The sequence below is a fragment of the Cuculus canorus genome, chromosome 7, assembly GCF_017976375.1.
Source record: "Cuculus canorus isolate bCucCan1 chromosome 7, bCucCan1.pri, whole genome shotgun sequence".
Classification (NCBI taxonomy): domain Eukaryota; kingdom Metazoa; phylum Chordata; class Aves; order Cuculiformes; family Cuculidae; genus Cuculus; species Cuculus canorus.
In genome coordinates, this window is record NC_071407.1 from 33998343 (window position 1) to 34014327 (window position 15985).

The 15985-nt window shown below is 36.7% G+C and overlaps 2 protein-coding genes across 2 annotated transcripts in view; one reads left to right on the top strand and one right to left on the bottom strand.

Moving 5' to 3' along the window:
- CFAP46 (cilia and flagella associated protein 46) overlaps positions 1–15985 on the bottom strand; it is a 74231-nt gene that overhangs the window by 37320 nt on the left and 20926 nt on the right. Inside the window, exons 16-28 of the mRNA XM_054071769.1 lie at positions 14004–14155; positions 13291–13424; positions 11519–11731; positions 10034–10247; positions 9558–9707; positions 8607–8714; positions 7980–8161; positions 5902–6033; positions 4427–4592; positions 1862–1946; positions 1606–1744; positions 903–1086; positions 304–463 (exon numbers count right to left, since the gene is read on the bottom strand). Of these exons, the coding sequence (XP_053927744.1) occupies positions 304–463; positions 903–1086; positions 1606–1744; positions 1862–1946; positions 4427–4592; positions 5902–6033; positions 7980–8161; positions 8607–8714; positions 9558–9707; positions 10034–10247; positions 11519–11731; positions 13291–13424; positions 14004–14155 (2019 nt within the window). The remainder of the gene's footprint in view (positions 1–303; positions 464–902; positions 1087–1605; positions 1745–1861; positions 1947–4426; positions 4593–5901; positions 6034–7979; positions 8162–8606; positions 8715–9557; positions 9708–10033; positions 10248–11518; positions 11732–13290; positions 13425–14003; positions 14156–15985) is intronic.
- TCTN3 (tectonic family member 3) overlaps positions 10276–15985 on the top strand; it is a 46480-nt gene continuing 40770 nt past the window's right edge. Inside the window, exon 1 of the mRNA XM_054071768.1 lies at positions 10276–10294. The gene's annotated coding sequence lies outside the window, so the exon portion shown is untranslated. The remainder of the gene's footprint in view (positions 10295–15985) is intronic.

Below are 15985 nucleotides of genomic sequence, written 5' to 3' on the forward strand. Positions count from 1 at the left end.
TATGGTGACCCAAGACCACGTCCTAACTACCAGCAGGACAGCCAGCAAGAAGTGTATTTGGCCAGCATTCATACCCAGAAATGGCATGATTGGCCATTTTTAGACTGTGGGTAGGTCTCCACGGCACAACACAGAATACACGGATATATTTAAGCTTGCCTTGAACAAATGACAATGAACATTGGAGAAAGTAAAGCCATGCTGCTGCCATTCTTTGTGGTAACTAAGTAGTAAATTAAAACTGTCCCTTGCATTTGCTGCTGAGAAATTCTTCTGAAAGTTATAAGGCTACCTTTCACATACCTTCTTCTTGTGAGGACTGCATAGGAAATTTCATACGTAGCAAGAGATTTACCACCCAGTCCAAAAGTTTAATAACATCATTGAGGGGAAACTGGTTACAATATAACCATCCAGCAAATTCCATCAGATAATCAATTTTCTGCCATTCATTTTCTTGTTTCTATAAAAGCAATAAAGGAAGAGTTTGTTTATATTTGCTGATCTAAACCACCAAAAAGACAATTAAAATTTCAATATAGCCTTAACAGAAGCCAAAAGCAGCAATTTGGCAGCGAGTAGATTTACTGGCATCACATAATCAGAGTTATGCCAGATGGAACATAACAAAAAATTCTTATCAGTTAATTCTTTGCTTTATTAAAACTCATTGCAATGGTCTACTTTGAGACGTTTTTCTTTGACAGGGCTCAACTGAACTTTTCCTGGATACCAAGATCCAGCCATACACAGTTTTCCAACTGAAAAGCAATTTCAAAGTTATAAAAAGTAATGGCTTTCCTACAGGTTCAATTATACACTTCACAGAACTTGCAATCCCCGGAATCACTCGAGGAACATCATTCTATCAGCATGTGAACATAGAGTAAAAACTGACAAACCTGTAAAGCAGTGATTGCATTTTGAAAACAGCTTAACTGTCCAACAGTATTTGTGGAGACTGTTACCAAATGACGCCACATACGTGACAAATAATCTTCGCTTTCATCTCTGAATTTCTGAATATCCATCATAAAATTGTATCCCAATCCTGCCTTCACTGTAACCATGTGTTTAAAAATCAGCCTAGAAAAAGACAAAAAACCTTGCAAATTACTTGTATCTGTACCTGTAAAGTAACTTTGTGAGTAGGATAGACACACTAGATCATATCAGTACAGAACAGAGATGTAAAATTCATAAACCGACATAAGAGGGCATAAATCTTTGAGCTTAGGTAAGACTATGTAAACAGTACCCTATATAATTTTGTTTCCATTTAACGTAAATGGTTTACTGCTAGGAAAATTAAAGTTTGTGTTATATAGACATCTCACATGCCTATTTCTTGGAAAATAATATTACTTATATACGATTTAAAAAAAAAATGAATTTACAAATATCATGAAGAGATTAATAAGAAGCACTGCTAATGTATGTCTTTTTCATTGAAAGGACCCAACAGTGTTTTCTGTTTTAAGAACTGATGGGCTTACAAAACATAATCGTAAGGTTTTCCCAAAGCAGAATAAAAACATAAATGGAGTTTTATATTTCTCAAGAATCAGGAGGCTTATTTTAATAAAACTAAGCCAACCAACTTACAGCTTGTGTCTTGTCTGAGGCAAAACCTGAATAGCTTCACCCAGGACTTTCAGTGCTGTCTCCCAATCAGCTTTATCAGCATAGATGTGGAATAACAACCCATATAAGGAGGTTCTTAATGTCAGATCTTCCTCAGCACCTTTGAAGAATACACACAAATTATTTATTAATATACTGTAGAATTAGAATAATTGCATTACCAAATACTGGTAATACAGTATTTTTTAATACCAGATCAAACAGAGGAAGAACTTACCTGGGAGGGAGCATCCTACTGATAAGCCAATATTCTGAAAATCCCTTGTAACCCACTGATGCAAAGGCAACGTATCTTTCTTCTCCTAAAAAGATCAGAATCGGGGGTGGGGGAAGAAAAATAACCCTCTTTATATTTTGGTCAACTTATTTCTTTGAGTATTACTGTATTTTTGTAGACATGGACCTGTTGGATCAGGTCAAGAGAGCAACCACGAAGATGATCAGGGGGCTGGAGTACCTCTGCTATAAAGCCAGGCTGCGAGAGTATGGGATTGTTCAACCTGGAGAACAGAAGGTCCAAGGAGATCTTATTGCAGCCTTTCACTATAGAAAGGGGTCTTACAAGAAAGACAGAGAAAGGCCTGTAGTGACGGGACAAGGGACAATGGTCTTAAGCTGAAAGAGGGAAGGTTTAGTTTGGACATAAGTAGGGGATTCTTTACAATGAGGGCGGTGAGACACTGGCATGGGTTACCCAGGGAAGGTGCAGATGGCCCATCCCTAGAAACATTCAAGGTCAGGTTGGATGAGGCTTTGAGCAACCTGATCTCATGGAAGGTGACCCTAACCATGGCAGGGGGGATAAAACTGGATAATCTTTCAAGGTCTCTTAAAACTCCAACTATTCTGTGATTTTATGATTTTGTGGAAAGCAACATGAGGTAAAAGACAGATTCAATTCTAACCACAGGAAATGGAGAGAAAAAAAACCCCACTATCTGTAATGTTGTTTTCAGAAAGCTTGTAATAGCAGCAGTAAAGCTTTTGTAATACCTGCTTTTACCTTTTTTTTTTTTTAACTCATTTTGAGTTTTCAGGCTGGTACATATCTCAAGTGAACCACTGCCTTGCTGAACTAAACTAAACGTTATCTTCATAGAACAGTTTGGGTTGGAAGGGACCTTAAAGCCCATGTAGTTCCAACCCCCCTGCCATGGGCAGGGACACCTCCCACTGGCTCAGGCTGCCCAAGGCCCATCCAACCTGGCCTGGAACACCTCCAGGGATGGGGCAGCCACAGCTTCCCTGGGCAACCTGGGCCAGTGTCTCACTGCCGTCGGTAGCCGGACCCCTTCCCAGTTTCTGTTCTCCATTGCCTCCCGGATTCGTGCAGACCACCTGGCCTCTGTTTGGGTGCTGCTCTAACTCAGAGCTCATCCTCTGAGTGCTCTACGAGCTCCTCCTTGGAGTGCCCTAACTTTCTCACCTTCTCTCGGCTGCTCTCTCTTGAAGTGCTTTCTCTTACTCCTAGCTCCTCCTTTGAGTAGTCTTCCCAACTGCTCTGCCATGCTAGGCTTTATACACCCTTTTCACCTCGTTAGCAGCTACCCCACAGTGATTAGCCACTTTTCAGGATCCCACAGCTGCAGCAATTAAGAGTAGCTCAGCTGCCCTACAATTATCCCTTCTTTACAACCCACAATTTTCTTACATTTACAACATTACATCATTTTACATCACTTTACAACATTACATCATTTACAACATTTACATTTCCCTACACTACACCTCACCACTCTCATAGTGATGAAGTTCCTCTTTACGTCTAGTCTAAATATAGTGACCTTATGCCTTGTCTTACAGTGACCTCCCAGTACCTGAAGGGGCTACAAGAAAGCTGGAAAGGGACTGTTTACAAAGGTTTGGAGTGATAGGACCAGGTGTGATGGGTATAAACTAGAGAGGGGCAGACTTAGTCTAGATATAAGGAGGAATTCCTTCACAACGAGAGCGGTGAGGCCCTGTCCCAGGCTGCCCAGGGAAGCTGTGGCTGCCCATCCCTGGAGGTGTTCCAGGCCAGGTTGGATGGGCCTTGGGCAGCCTGAGCCAGTGAGAGGTGTCCCTGCCCATGGCAGGGGGGGTGGAACTGGATGATCTTTAAGGTCCCTTCCAACCCAAACTATTCTATGATTCTATTATTCTAATTCTGCACCTCTCCAGTTTATACCCATTCCCCCTAGTCCTACCACCACAAGCATTTGTAAACAGTCCCTCCCCAGCTTTTTTGTAGCCCCTTCAGGTACTCAAAGGTCGCTCTAAGGAATCTTCTTTCTCCAGGCTGAACAACCCCAACTCTCTCAGCCTGTCATATCTTCTGGTACATGTTTCTCCAGATGTGACTCCATTAAAAACTGCCTCAAGCTAACCTGATCGAGGATCACTGGAGCTCGGCTCCAGCATCTTGGAATTGTCACTACAGTATATAAAGAAATAATAATTCAGTAACCCTGGAAACCATCAAATATAGAATGCTCTGTTTATAGGAAGCATTATTTCTAATTAATATCACAAGTTACGATACAGTCTAACTCACAAGAATTAATAACATTTCAAGGCATAAAATGAGTGTGCGAATCCCTGTGTATGTGAATTTGTGCTATGTGAATGCAGGTAAGAAACCACAGATGTGTTCATGACAAACAAGTCACTTTCCTCTTTTAGGAAAACTATCTTGAAGTGTGCACCCAGAGCTTGAGAGCAAACTAAAGCTTTCTCTTTACCACCAGTACCAACCACTAAACACAACCAAGCACAACTAACAGCACCTATTAGATATTCTTACCTGTTTATTTTTAGATTCTGCTTTAATTATACTCCTAAGAATTATTTCAGTAGGTTCTCGAAGCTGCTGTCTGTCACGTGGAGAACCCATCAAAGGCAAACATATATTCCAGAAGTGTCGAGCTGCAAATATCACAAGGGAATAATTTCTGGCTTCACCTGCATAGCTGAAGAAAGCAAAGTACAGCTTTATGAAGGAAAACTAACACACTGTAAGCAAAATAAAGGCTTTTACTTCTACAAACACCTGGGTTTACCTGATTTAGGCACCATCATATGTAATCTCAGCAATGAAGGGTTGCATGTAAGCTTCATACCAAAGATACTTTCCATTTTTATATACAAAATAACATTACATATTCAGCAGAAGTAGCAATAATCAAGTACCATATTGATGGTTTTACTGTATTCCTGTGTCACCTTAGCTCAAGAGCCTTCATTTAAAAAAACAGTAGAAACCTACTCAAGATGTTCTCATTGGAATAATCTAATTTTTGGCTTCCTATTATGTTAATGTCTCATTCAAAAGACATTAAAAATTATAACAAACCAGTTATTAAAATTCCATGGATGTTGCATAGTATCGTACCAGCATAATACAAGAATATTCCTGAATGCCTCTAGCTGCATTGAAATCGTTTTAAGCATATTCCATGGAAATGGTATTTTCAATTCATAAAATAGTTCTCCAGATGGTGATACACCACTCACATGGAAAAGATACAGAATTTAGCTAAAAATTATGGATTTGTATTAAACAACCACTCACTGAATAGGTTTTGAATCCAGTCATCTTTGTCATTTTCTCCCACAGCTTCAAAATTTGTAGAGTCCATATGCTCACATATCTTATGCCTTAACACTAGACTTACTAAAGCCCAGTCTTTGCTCACCACTTTTTGTGTCCCTCTTGGAATGTGTTGAGCTATATACGTTATATATGTGCTCAGTTCTTCCTGAAGAAGTGCTTGTCTGAACATGCCAAATTTTAAAACACAGATTCATGCGTCACATGTTCGTCTTCCCAGAATACTAATTTGCTCGTTAATTTACTTCTTCCAAATTGCAAGGAATGCATACCAAAGTCATGCATCATCCATGTATCACCTTCTCCTGCCCATGCATTATTTAAAGCAATCTTTCCACTTTGGGTTCATGACATACAGTTCACATTTAATATAATGCTCTGCAACAGGTTGCAGATGACACCAAGCTGAGTGGTGCAGCTGTCACACTGGAAGGACAGGATGTCATCCAGAGGGACCTGGACAGGCTGAAGAAGTGGGGCTATGCAAACCTCATGAGGTTCAACAAGGCCAAGTGCAAGGTCCTACACCTGGGTCGGGGCAATCCCTGATTTCAATACAGGATGGGGGATGATGTGATTGAGAGAAGCAGACAACATGTTGATCCTCAAATCTGTAAATCAAATTTTAAGTCTGTTTTATATTAGTCTTCCCTCAAAATTAAACATACCTGGCACTCTGAACAAAGGCTTTTGATGCTTCTACACGCAAATGTTTTCTTCCAGCCAAATTTTCCATTATACTCTTTCCTTGTATACAGGCAGCAATGCTTAACATTTCTTCTCTCACTCTGTTGCCTGGCCTGAATAAAGACAAATAATTCAAGAAGTGCTAGTCTTACAGTATAAAAGCACAGATCTCCTACTATTGATGCTTTTAAGTTGTTACAAAATAGATTTCCTTAAGCTCTGGAAGTTACAAATGCTTCTACTGACTTTCCTTTTAAAATCAGAAAATATTTGAAAAACTGAACATTTTGTGAAAAAACACCTGAAATAAAATACCTTTTCCACAGCTTTAATGAAAAATAACTGTGAAATCAGATTTTTTAAAATTATTATTTATAATTAGCAAGCGGAGAAAATAGATTTTGGGTTTTATCTCCATTATTCACTACTGATCATCAAATGAAATATTAGTTCAAGGTCAACCTTGCATGGCAAGCAAGTAAAAAGATAAATTGGGAAAATTAGATGTTTTTTGATACTTCGTTCTCGGAATTGGTCTCACTTAAATCTCACAAAGTATGCACAGGCCTCTGGAGAAATTTATTTGGATCATGTTCCACTACACTTAAAAGAAAAGAAGGTAGATTTCAGTCCTAGCAGCTAATCAGTTAAAATAAATAAATAAACAAACACATCCGATATCTTCGGTTAATAGTGATTTTGTAAGAGAATTATTAATACAATTTGCAAATTAATTTTTTTTAATGTCTTATTTACAATGTGCAATCACATGAAGAAACGTCGACATTCTGCTTGGCCTGGTTCCTATCCTGTGATGAGACCTATCATGTAGTTATGATTCGTGTCCAGCAGAGGACACGAGTGTTCTACAGGACAAGTTAACAACAAGAAGTTAAAAATCAATATTTAACTTTTCGTTGTTCTGAAGTTGTGCTTTGCTACAGGAAGACTAAGCTTATCCTTTCCTTTGGAAACAGCATTGACAATCCATGACTATATTTCTTTTTCAAAGAAAAACATTTTCTCTTTCACTAGTTTGCAGACTGCTAAATATGTAACATTTTCTCAATTTCTGTAATTTCTGAAACTGTCTGTTCTATACTAAGATATTTGGGTTTACATGTTTTTTCCCCGTGTAGCAAATAACCATGGATTTCAAAGAGCAGAATATTTTTTCAAAAGAGAAATTATTTTTTCAGAGAGAAAAACGAACAATAAACTATATGCAAAGTGTTTCACATGTTTATTTCAAACTCCCTACCTTCCAACAAATTATTACTAAATTGAGTCAACTCCTTCCTATTTTGATCAAATTACAGTCTGGTTTTGGAGGAAATTATACGATATAAACAGAAGGATAGAAGGATATGACCTTTTTATAATAAAGGACTCAACCAACAGATCTGTTTATATACAAAACCTTTTTTTTCCTCATTTTCTTTAAGATGAAAGGTTGCAGTGATCAGTTATGTAACTCGGCTTTTAAAGAAAAGAGTGCATTCCTATCGCACCCTAGGTGGTAATACAGACCACAACAACCACTTGACTTTGTTATCCCTCATAGCTCCAGTTTTGTTCCATGAACTGCGGAAACCCTTCCTGTATTAGAGTCAGCTCAGCACTGGACGCAATTTGTACCAGCAAAAGAACCAGAATAAGCTTGGAAATTATAAAAGTGTGAAAAGACCACAATGGCCACTTCAGAAAAGCAACGCCTACCAGGAAGACATCCAAACACCTGTATACGTGACCTGCTGACTCACTTGGCTAACAAAATTCATGTATCTTCCCAAACTGGGTCCAGAGCTACTATTTGGACCCCATATTGCCTTTTACTGCAGGCTTAAAGCATCACCTGCAGTATTTAACTAGCTGGTAACAACAGAGTCGGCAGAATCAGGAAAATTTCACTTTCACTTGTAACTGTTCAGTTTCTTCATAAAAAAAAGATTCTTTCACTTTTGATTATGAGATCAGATGCATCTATCCTATATTACTCTCTTTCTTCAAAGCTTAGTTCAAGTATATCACAGTATCATGCAAAATTCCATGTACTTACATTTTGTATTTCTTAGTATCTTTACCATGGAAAAAATTCTCATGTAATTGCAGGATCCTTTTGGAACAAGTCATCACTATTTCATAGTCATGGGATACATATGCAAAATATGTAAGTCGAGTCAGTGTCTGCAATTCCACTAAGGAATCTGACCAACTGCATTCCAAAGCCAATTTCACTAACTAGGGGGAGAAAAAGAAAGAAAGAAAGAAAAAAAAACGTTGGACTCAAATGATTATAGAAGTCTTTTCTGAACTAAATGATTTAATGATTCTACAAAGTTTTCTCAAAAAAAGTGAAAGGTCAGATGCATGGTTCTGCATAGAATTCATCTGAACCCATTATGCTCACTGATGATTATAGAAATAATCTGTTAGAGCAAAACAAGAACAATTCTAATACTGGTATTCCAATGCTATCTGGGTTTTTTTGATAAATGAAAATATTCAGTCAAAAAAAATCTTCTATCTGTCATAACTACTCAAGGTCTTGGAAAATTTTAAAGGAAATAATGATACAATAAAAGTTTTCAAATGAATTTTGCCTCCATCCAAAATTGAAACTGAAATCACATTTATACTACGCAATTTCTTAAAACTCAAGAGCAAATAAACCAAAACTAAATACCTGAGATAAGCTAGGAACAGTGAAATCCATGAGATCCAAGCCATTACATGAATACATTTCTAGACCAACAAGAATTCTTGCCATAGGATTTTGCGCTACATCATTATTCTAATTAGAAATTAAAAAAATTACATTAACAGATATTTCTTTCGCAAGTAAACATTACTAAGAACATTAATTGAGATGTCAAAGTAATAATGAATATGTTTGAAAACATCAATTTGCAACAAGCAAGTGTTCCTCTGTTGTATCCCTCAAATGAGGGATTTTATGTATGCATGTATTTTTCCTTAACATTGTGAACTCTGAACTACTATAGTTTCAACAATGAAAAAACACAGCACCATCACAATGAATGTAAATTACATATATTACTATGGGATTCCGGTTTTGTAGACATAATAAAATAAGAAGATAGGAATATAATAATAATTTCCGACCTACTAGGTCCACATTCCATATATAATGAGACCACATTAAATGTTGATATAAATACAGCCGATTTTTTAAACATTTTTAATGTAGACATTTTACTATTTTAATAGTCTGATCTAGTGGGAGGTGTCCCTGACCATCGCACGGGGGTTGGAAATGGATGATCTTTAAAGTCTCTTCCAACCCAAACTATTCTATGATTCTATGAAATGTATGAATTCAAAGCAAATTTTCTTATACAGTTATAATATGACAAACATCAGCACAATTACTCTTGGCAGCTAAAAACAGAAGGTAGAGTTCTGGACCGCCAGCTCACTGCTATGCCCAATGTGAAAAAAATGCTGTATTTGGTAAAGATTTATGGGAACGACAGTGAAAAGTTATTTTCACATTATATTCAAATATACAGAAAAAAATACACATTGATAACGTCAGTCATTATTAACCGAAATGAGGAATTTAATTTTTCAAAGAAAACTTTCAACATTATGCAGGATTTCAGAGAAATAATACCTGCCCCTCAGCCCAAAGCTTATGGCCAATCTGCTGCTGATTTAACTGTTTTGCTTTCACCCATGTAGCGATGATCTGCTGCTGCACAGCAACCGGTACTGTTTCATTAGGGATGCTTCCATCCATCATATTTAGGGCAAATTGACAAATCTGAACAATGAGAAGAAAACAAAGACTGGAACACATGAGACACGTTGAAAGCTCTTTGTATGGAATGTTCCATCCATTAGTTATTTTAAAACTATTGTACATGCACCTCTAAGCCGAGCAACACCTCCATTAAGTCAATCGATACAGCAAATACAAATTTCAGACCTCAGCCTCAGTTACTAAGGATCTTCAGAGTGCGTTTGGGGAGGACCCCTGGTGGCAGGAACTGTAAAGGATGGTAGCTTATTTTTTGCACAAATTTCTGCAATTTCATTTATATGAATTGTAATACGTGACAGCAGACCCAAAAGAGGAAGGTTTTGTACCTCTAAGGCAGCTTTGATATCAGGTATTCCACTCGGATCTACTGAAAGAAACTGGATGACATTTGCTTTTTTGTGCTTCTTTGCTGCAGTTTTTCTGCCTCTGTCTGTTGCTGCATCTATTTTTCCCTTCTCAGCATCTTCTGGCTTTGGAATCCAACAAAGAATTAAGCCTCGAGCCAAAGCATTACATAAAGACAATAAAACCGCAGCACTTCTGTAGGAGACAACAACATTCAGAAGTGGAGACTGCATCAGATCAAAGTAAGTAATAACATTTATTATGTTCAAGTAATAAATATTACTTGAAAATCTAGATTTTCCTTAGAAAGTAATGCTACTACAAAAAATTTTCCCATTATAAAATCAGTTAAAATGGCTGAATATACAAAAAACCACAACCAGCTTTCATAGTTTACATCACACTATTTTTCATTACTTTCTAGAATAGAAGCTTCTATTTCTTCAAAGAAAAAAAATTTATATTAATGTCAGACAAATATTTAAAATATCACGTTTTTATTAGTGGGCTGCTATGCAAGAAAATAAGAATTATTTCCTAAACAATTAACCTAAGCTAAACCCCTCACATAAAACTATTTATTTATTACGCTGTATTGCTCTTCATGCCAATCAATTGCTGAGCTGGAATTACCTTGGTTTTTTGATAATACCCTCACTGAATTATGATTAATAGATTATTGTTGATATACATTAATATAAATAATAAGCAGGTATTATTTTACAAACTGCACTTTAGGCTTTGTTCTCCAACGCTGTCAAAAGAGCCCTCTTCGCTGCCGGCCGGAACAGTTTGCCTGGTGCCGAGGTCACATCAATAATGTCCTAACGTCTAGGATTTGGTCCCACAGTCAGAACTTGACTTGAGCACCTCCTCTGTCACAGTCAATCATTCTCCCATCGCATTTACTCCAGAACAGGTCTCTAAAGCACTGTGGAATCTGCGTTCCTATTTTCATAGGTCTAATTATGTGCGCATTCCCTCTCTTTTGTGTTTCAGTACCAGTACTAACCACCTGACCCTGATTAGAAATATTTACAATGACCTCTATTTACAATATAATTCAAATTCACGGCAACTGACGGCAAACAAACATATTTTGAGCTGTCCTGCAAACTCACAGGCTAAGAAAATTTTGCTGATTCTTTCTGACTAGTTTAACTAAATCCTATTTCACATGCATGTGCTGCTATTCCACAGTGAAGAGAAATTAGTATTGCTTAAGTCCAAAGTTAATATGACTTACGGTGAATAGTAACAAAACAAAAAAACAAATAGAAAGGATTAAAAAGACATTTTCACACCACACAATGTTTATCCTCTGAACTACTCAGCATATACCAAAGTGCTTTTACTACTGAGAAAAGCCAGCAATAAGAGTCTTTCACAGCACAAAGTGATTTACAGTGTTTGTCAAAATATTTTTGTTTTAAATAGCACATTCATAACCAAATATCTAAATTTACCCATTGTGCCCAACGGTCTTTGTGGCTTCAAGGAGAGTCTGCAGATACTCAATAATTTCTCTCTGTCTTCCTGAAGAGATAAGATGTCTATTGTAGTTTAAGACATACACCACAGCATTGTGAACAATCCAGGCTTCATTCAATTGTTCTCCTATTTCGGCTGCACGTTGGAAGTTTTCCATAGCGTACCGAGATAAATGGTTTATCCATAAACTACAAAATTCATATAAAGAAGCTGTTATTCCAAAACTTCAACATTACCAAGAATTATATCATAAGGTTCAATATTAAGAACATCTTAAACAACAAAACCAACAAAATTTTAATTACTTTTCTGTTGCATTTATTAAGCCTTCTTCCATTAACTTACACTTTCTATACTTGGATGAGGAGATGACTCGGGAAAGGAATTAGTATCAACACAAAATGAATAGTCTCTGACATTCAAATGCTATTAACTTAAAAAATAGCAGCTATAGTTCATGCTTCATCCACACGGTTTTTTAAAATGCATGTGTGAATCTACACATCAGTGCTAGAAATCATCCAACATCCATGACAGAGCTCTGCTTGCATACAGATACAATTAAGGCATTCCACCCAAGTGTTAAGGGGGCATCTTTTTCACTTAACAACTGCATGTGTTGTTGTACTCAAAAATATCTCCAGATGTTCTGAAATGCTAACTTAATTTTAATAGAACAGCTTTTCAATACTCTATGCAATAACTTTCTTTCAATAACTTTATTTATTTTCTTTGACTTCCTTAAGTATCAAGATGCACCACTATTTAGAAAAAGCCACATTAAAAGACAGACTTGGATGACCACACAGAAGTCACAAACCCAAAAGTACAAAGCGACACAGGGTATTGCCTACATCAACAATGGTACAGGACACAGCAGAACTAAGTGATTTTAATTCCTGAGTTTTTCAGGGGAAAAAAATGGGTAAACTAAAAAAAACAGGTTAGGAGCAAATTTTGGAACTGAATCCTCATTTTCTTTATCCTTGGGTTCTGATCAGTTCATACTTTTGCCCATTTTAGTCAACATTTGCAACCAGACAGTGTGAGAAACTTTAAAGTTTCAGACTTAGGGACACAGCTCTGCCATCCTGCTCTTTCAGGACATGACCATGGTCACAACAAGGCTAATATTAACATGAACAAGAATAAAAGAGAATGTACTGACTCTCTGAAGATGACATGAATATCATCTTCAAAATCCTCCTCCCCCTCCTGCTTCACCAGAAATAATCATGCGAAACCAGAAAAAAACCCACAATACTTGCAATGTTCTACACTCCCTTATTCATTTCAGTTGATTGGATGAAACAGCCTGGTTTTGCAAACTGAAGTAATTCATTGTATGTATTCGGATACTCAGAGATTATTACAATTATAGGAGCTATAAAGCAAGACAAAGAGCTTTTTGATTTGGTGAAATATATTTTTAAATACAGAATTTCATGGTCTATATGGAAATATAACACAAATTTATACTTTAAGGTTGGGATATTAGCTTCTAGCTTCAGAGAAATAAATGTTAAATGAAAAACAAAATGCACGCTCCAGAATGGAAGCAAACTAAAGACAAATTATTTACAATTATTTTTTTAGATTCTCTTCCTTTACCATGACTACCTCAAAATATGAAGCATCTGTTGAAAATTAATTTTACTAAGAAGGAATAATGTTTGCAATTATTATCTGTATATGGTAATAATCTGCCAAGAGTTCTAACGTCTTGTTATATATTAAAGAAAAGCACCTGTATGTTTCCCATTCTGGATCACTTTCAGGAAGATATGAAAGATGTCCTGGATGATATTGGCTGGTATCTTTTGGAGGAACAGCATGATCATTTAGCTCAATTCCCTGCAATCTTAATAACTGAACAGTTGCCTGGAAAGATACAGAGAAACCAATTTTCTACCCAGGTTATCATTGTGAAAATAGATCATGACTTAGGATTAGCACAGTTACCTCTTCAAAAATACAAAATCCTTTTTCAGTTGCTGTAGAGGCACATACAACTATATGAAATATAATGTAAAATACTTCCTAATCTTCCAGTTGCCTACAGCTAATTTTGCTAAATAATTTCATTGAGAAAAGAAAAGAAATCCCATATATATGCGTGTGCATATGTATGTTTGTTTGTTCATTTGGTCATTTATTTGTTTGTTTATTTATTTAACTATGCTGGAACTTTACAGATCCAGAAAGATAATGTCATGTCAAACACTTACAGTAGAAACTCTTGTAAAAAAGTGTTTATCAACACCTGCAGTGAAACTATTGCTATAGTTACTTTCACACAGTATTATATAAAGATGTTTCATGGAACTACTTCCTCCTTTAGTTCCTGTGGAGATGGATAATAATTAAACTCAAAATTTCAGTGCTTTAAGATTTATACATAAAATTCTACATAAACCAAAACCAAATGAAGCAAATATAAATGGCAGCTGTGTAATTTACCTCTGCATTAATGAATCTTATTTCTGCTAATATTCTGAGTAAATCTCTTTCAAAAGAGAAAGATTGAGCAGGTAGTAAAGCTTCTCCTTGTAAGTTGTCACCTTGACCATCATCCATTACGGCAATACTAGCTTTCTTCTTCTGTGCTAAAACTAAAGAAATAAGTATTACAGAATGATAGAATCACAGAATCGTAGAATCATAGAATGGTTTGGTTTGGAAGGGACCTTAAAGACCATCCAGTTCCAACGCCCCTGCCATGGGCAGGGACACCTTCCACTGGGTCAGGTTGCTCAAAGCCTCAGCCAACCTGGCCTTGAACACCTCCAGAGATGGAGTTTCTCTCTGGGCAACCTGTTCCACTGCCTCACCACCCTCACAGTAAAAAATTTCTTCCTAATATCTAATCTAAATCTCCCCTCTTTCAGCTTAAAACCGTTACCCCTCGTCCTATCACTACACTCCCCAATTACGAGCCCCTCCCCATCTTTCCTACAGGTTCCATTCAAGTACTGGAAGGTCGCTATGAGGTCTCCCTGGAGCCTTCTCTTCTCCAGACTAAACAAGTCCAACTATCTCAGCCTGTCTTCATATGGGGAAAGTAATATTTTTTAAGAATCTGGTATTAAATCCACTAGAAAGAGTGAACAAGTACAGATTTAAAATTTTTTCTTTTTGTTTTTAATCAACACAATGTATTGCACTCAAAACTCATTCTTCCGAAGCGGTGCTGAGGTATTGGTTACCTGCAACATTGCTGCGTTTGTGCATAAGCATCAACATTTGCAGCAAATAAATTGTTCTAGTCATAACCTGCACACTGAAATCACATTGATAAGAACATAAGCCTCTAGTTCAATTTTATCGCTTCAATGGAAGTGGAGCGCTGGACATTATGCATTCTCAGTATGTTTTAATCTCAGTGTACTTAAGTCATGGATGGGATTGACTTTCTGACAACACACACATCAATGCAGATAAAAATAGTACTGTTTTTCTTTTGTTTAAGGAAAAGGACCAAGATTATTTTAATCTAAACACAAAGTAAGAGCATAAAAGCCATCACAGTGGATTCCTTCTACATTGTTGGCCAACAATGTGTGTTTGTGGAAATGTAGTATACACAAAGCTATTTTTTTCCTTGGTCTATCTTCACTGTTTTCAAGAATCTGCACCCAAGCAATCTCTTGAACCAGTGTTTCTGTTCGACCCATCAAGTTCAACACTATCTGCTAAATCTAACTATTAGTCTTTGTCTATTTTTTAAACCATACTTTTATATTCCCAAAGAACCTTATGATTTATGTTAAAAAGTAATATTTTTGTTTTCTTAAAACCTACACTCTGATAATTTGACTGGATTGCTCCTGGTTTTTAGAGCAATCACAAATATTTACTTTCTCCAGACTATCCATGTTTCATCTTTCATCTCTTTTCCAAACTAAAGGGAAAAGAGCACTTACCAGAAACTCAGGGCAACCACGCATCAAAAGAATCATTAATAGGAACGTGTACGTTCTTTTTCTGTAACTCTAGAACATTTTGAATTATTTGCCTTTATTCAAACCTAACAACCCAGCAAGCCTCTGTAGAGGGTTCTCACACTACAATTATCTTTGCCCTATCCTCTTTATGATACATGTAAGACAACCTTTCATTTTTCTCATCCGCTAATCCTAGAATTAGTGGTAGTAAAGAAAAATCAGGTGGAACATGAAAATGAACAGTGCCAACAGTTCTCACGAGCTCCAGTCAACCATACATTTGTCTTCTTTCCTTGAGTATCTACAAGTTTATTCACATTTCATTCAACAAATGGGTTTCCAGGAGGCGACTCTACAGGTCTTAAGAACTAACATCTTCAGCAAGGTCACAGTTACTGATTGATTTCTAGTGAAGTTCTACTTCTGGAACCATGGGCAAACTTCAGCATCCTCACAAGAAACTCTGATTGAACCATTTGCAACACTTCTGAACACAGG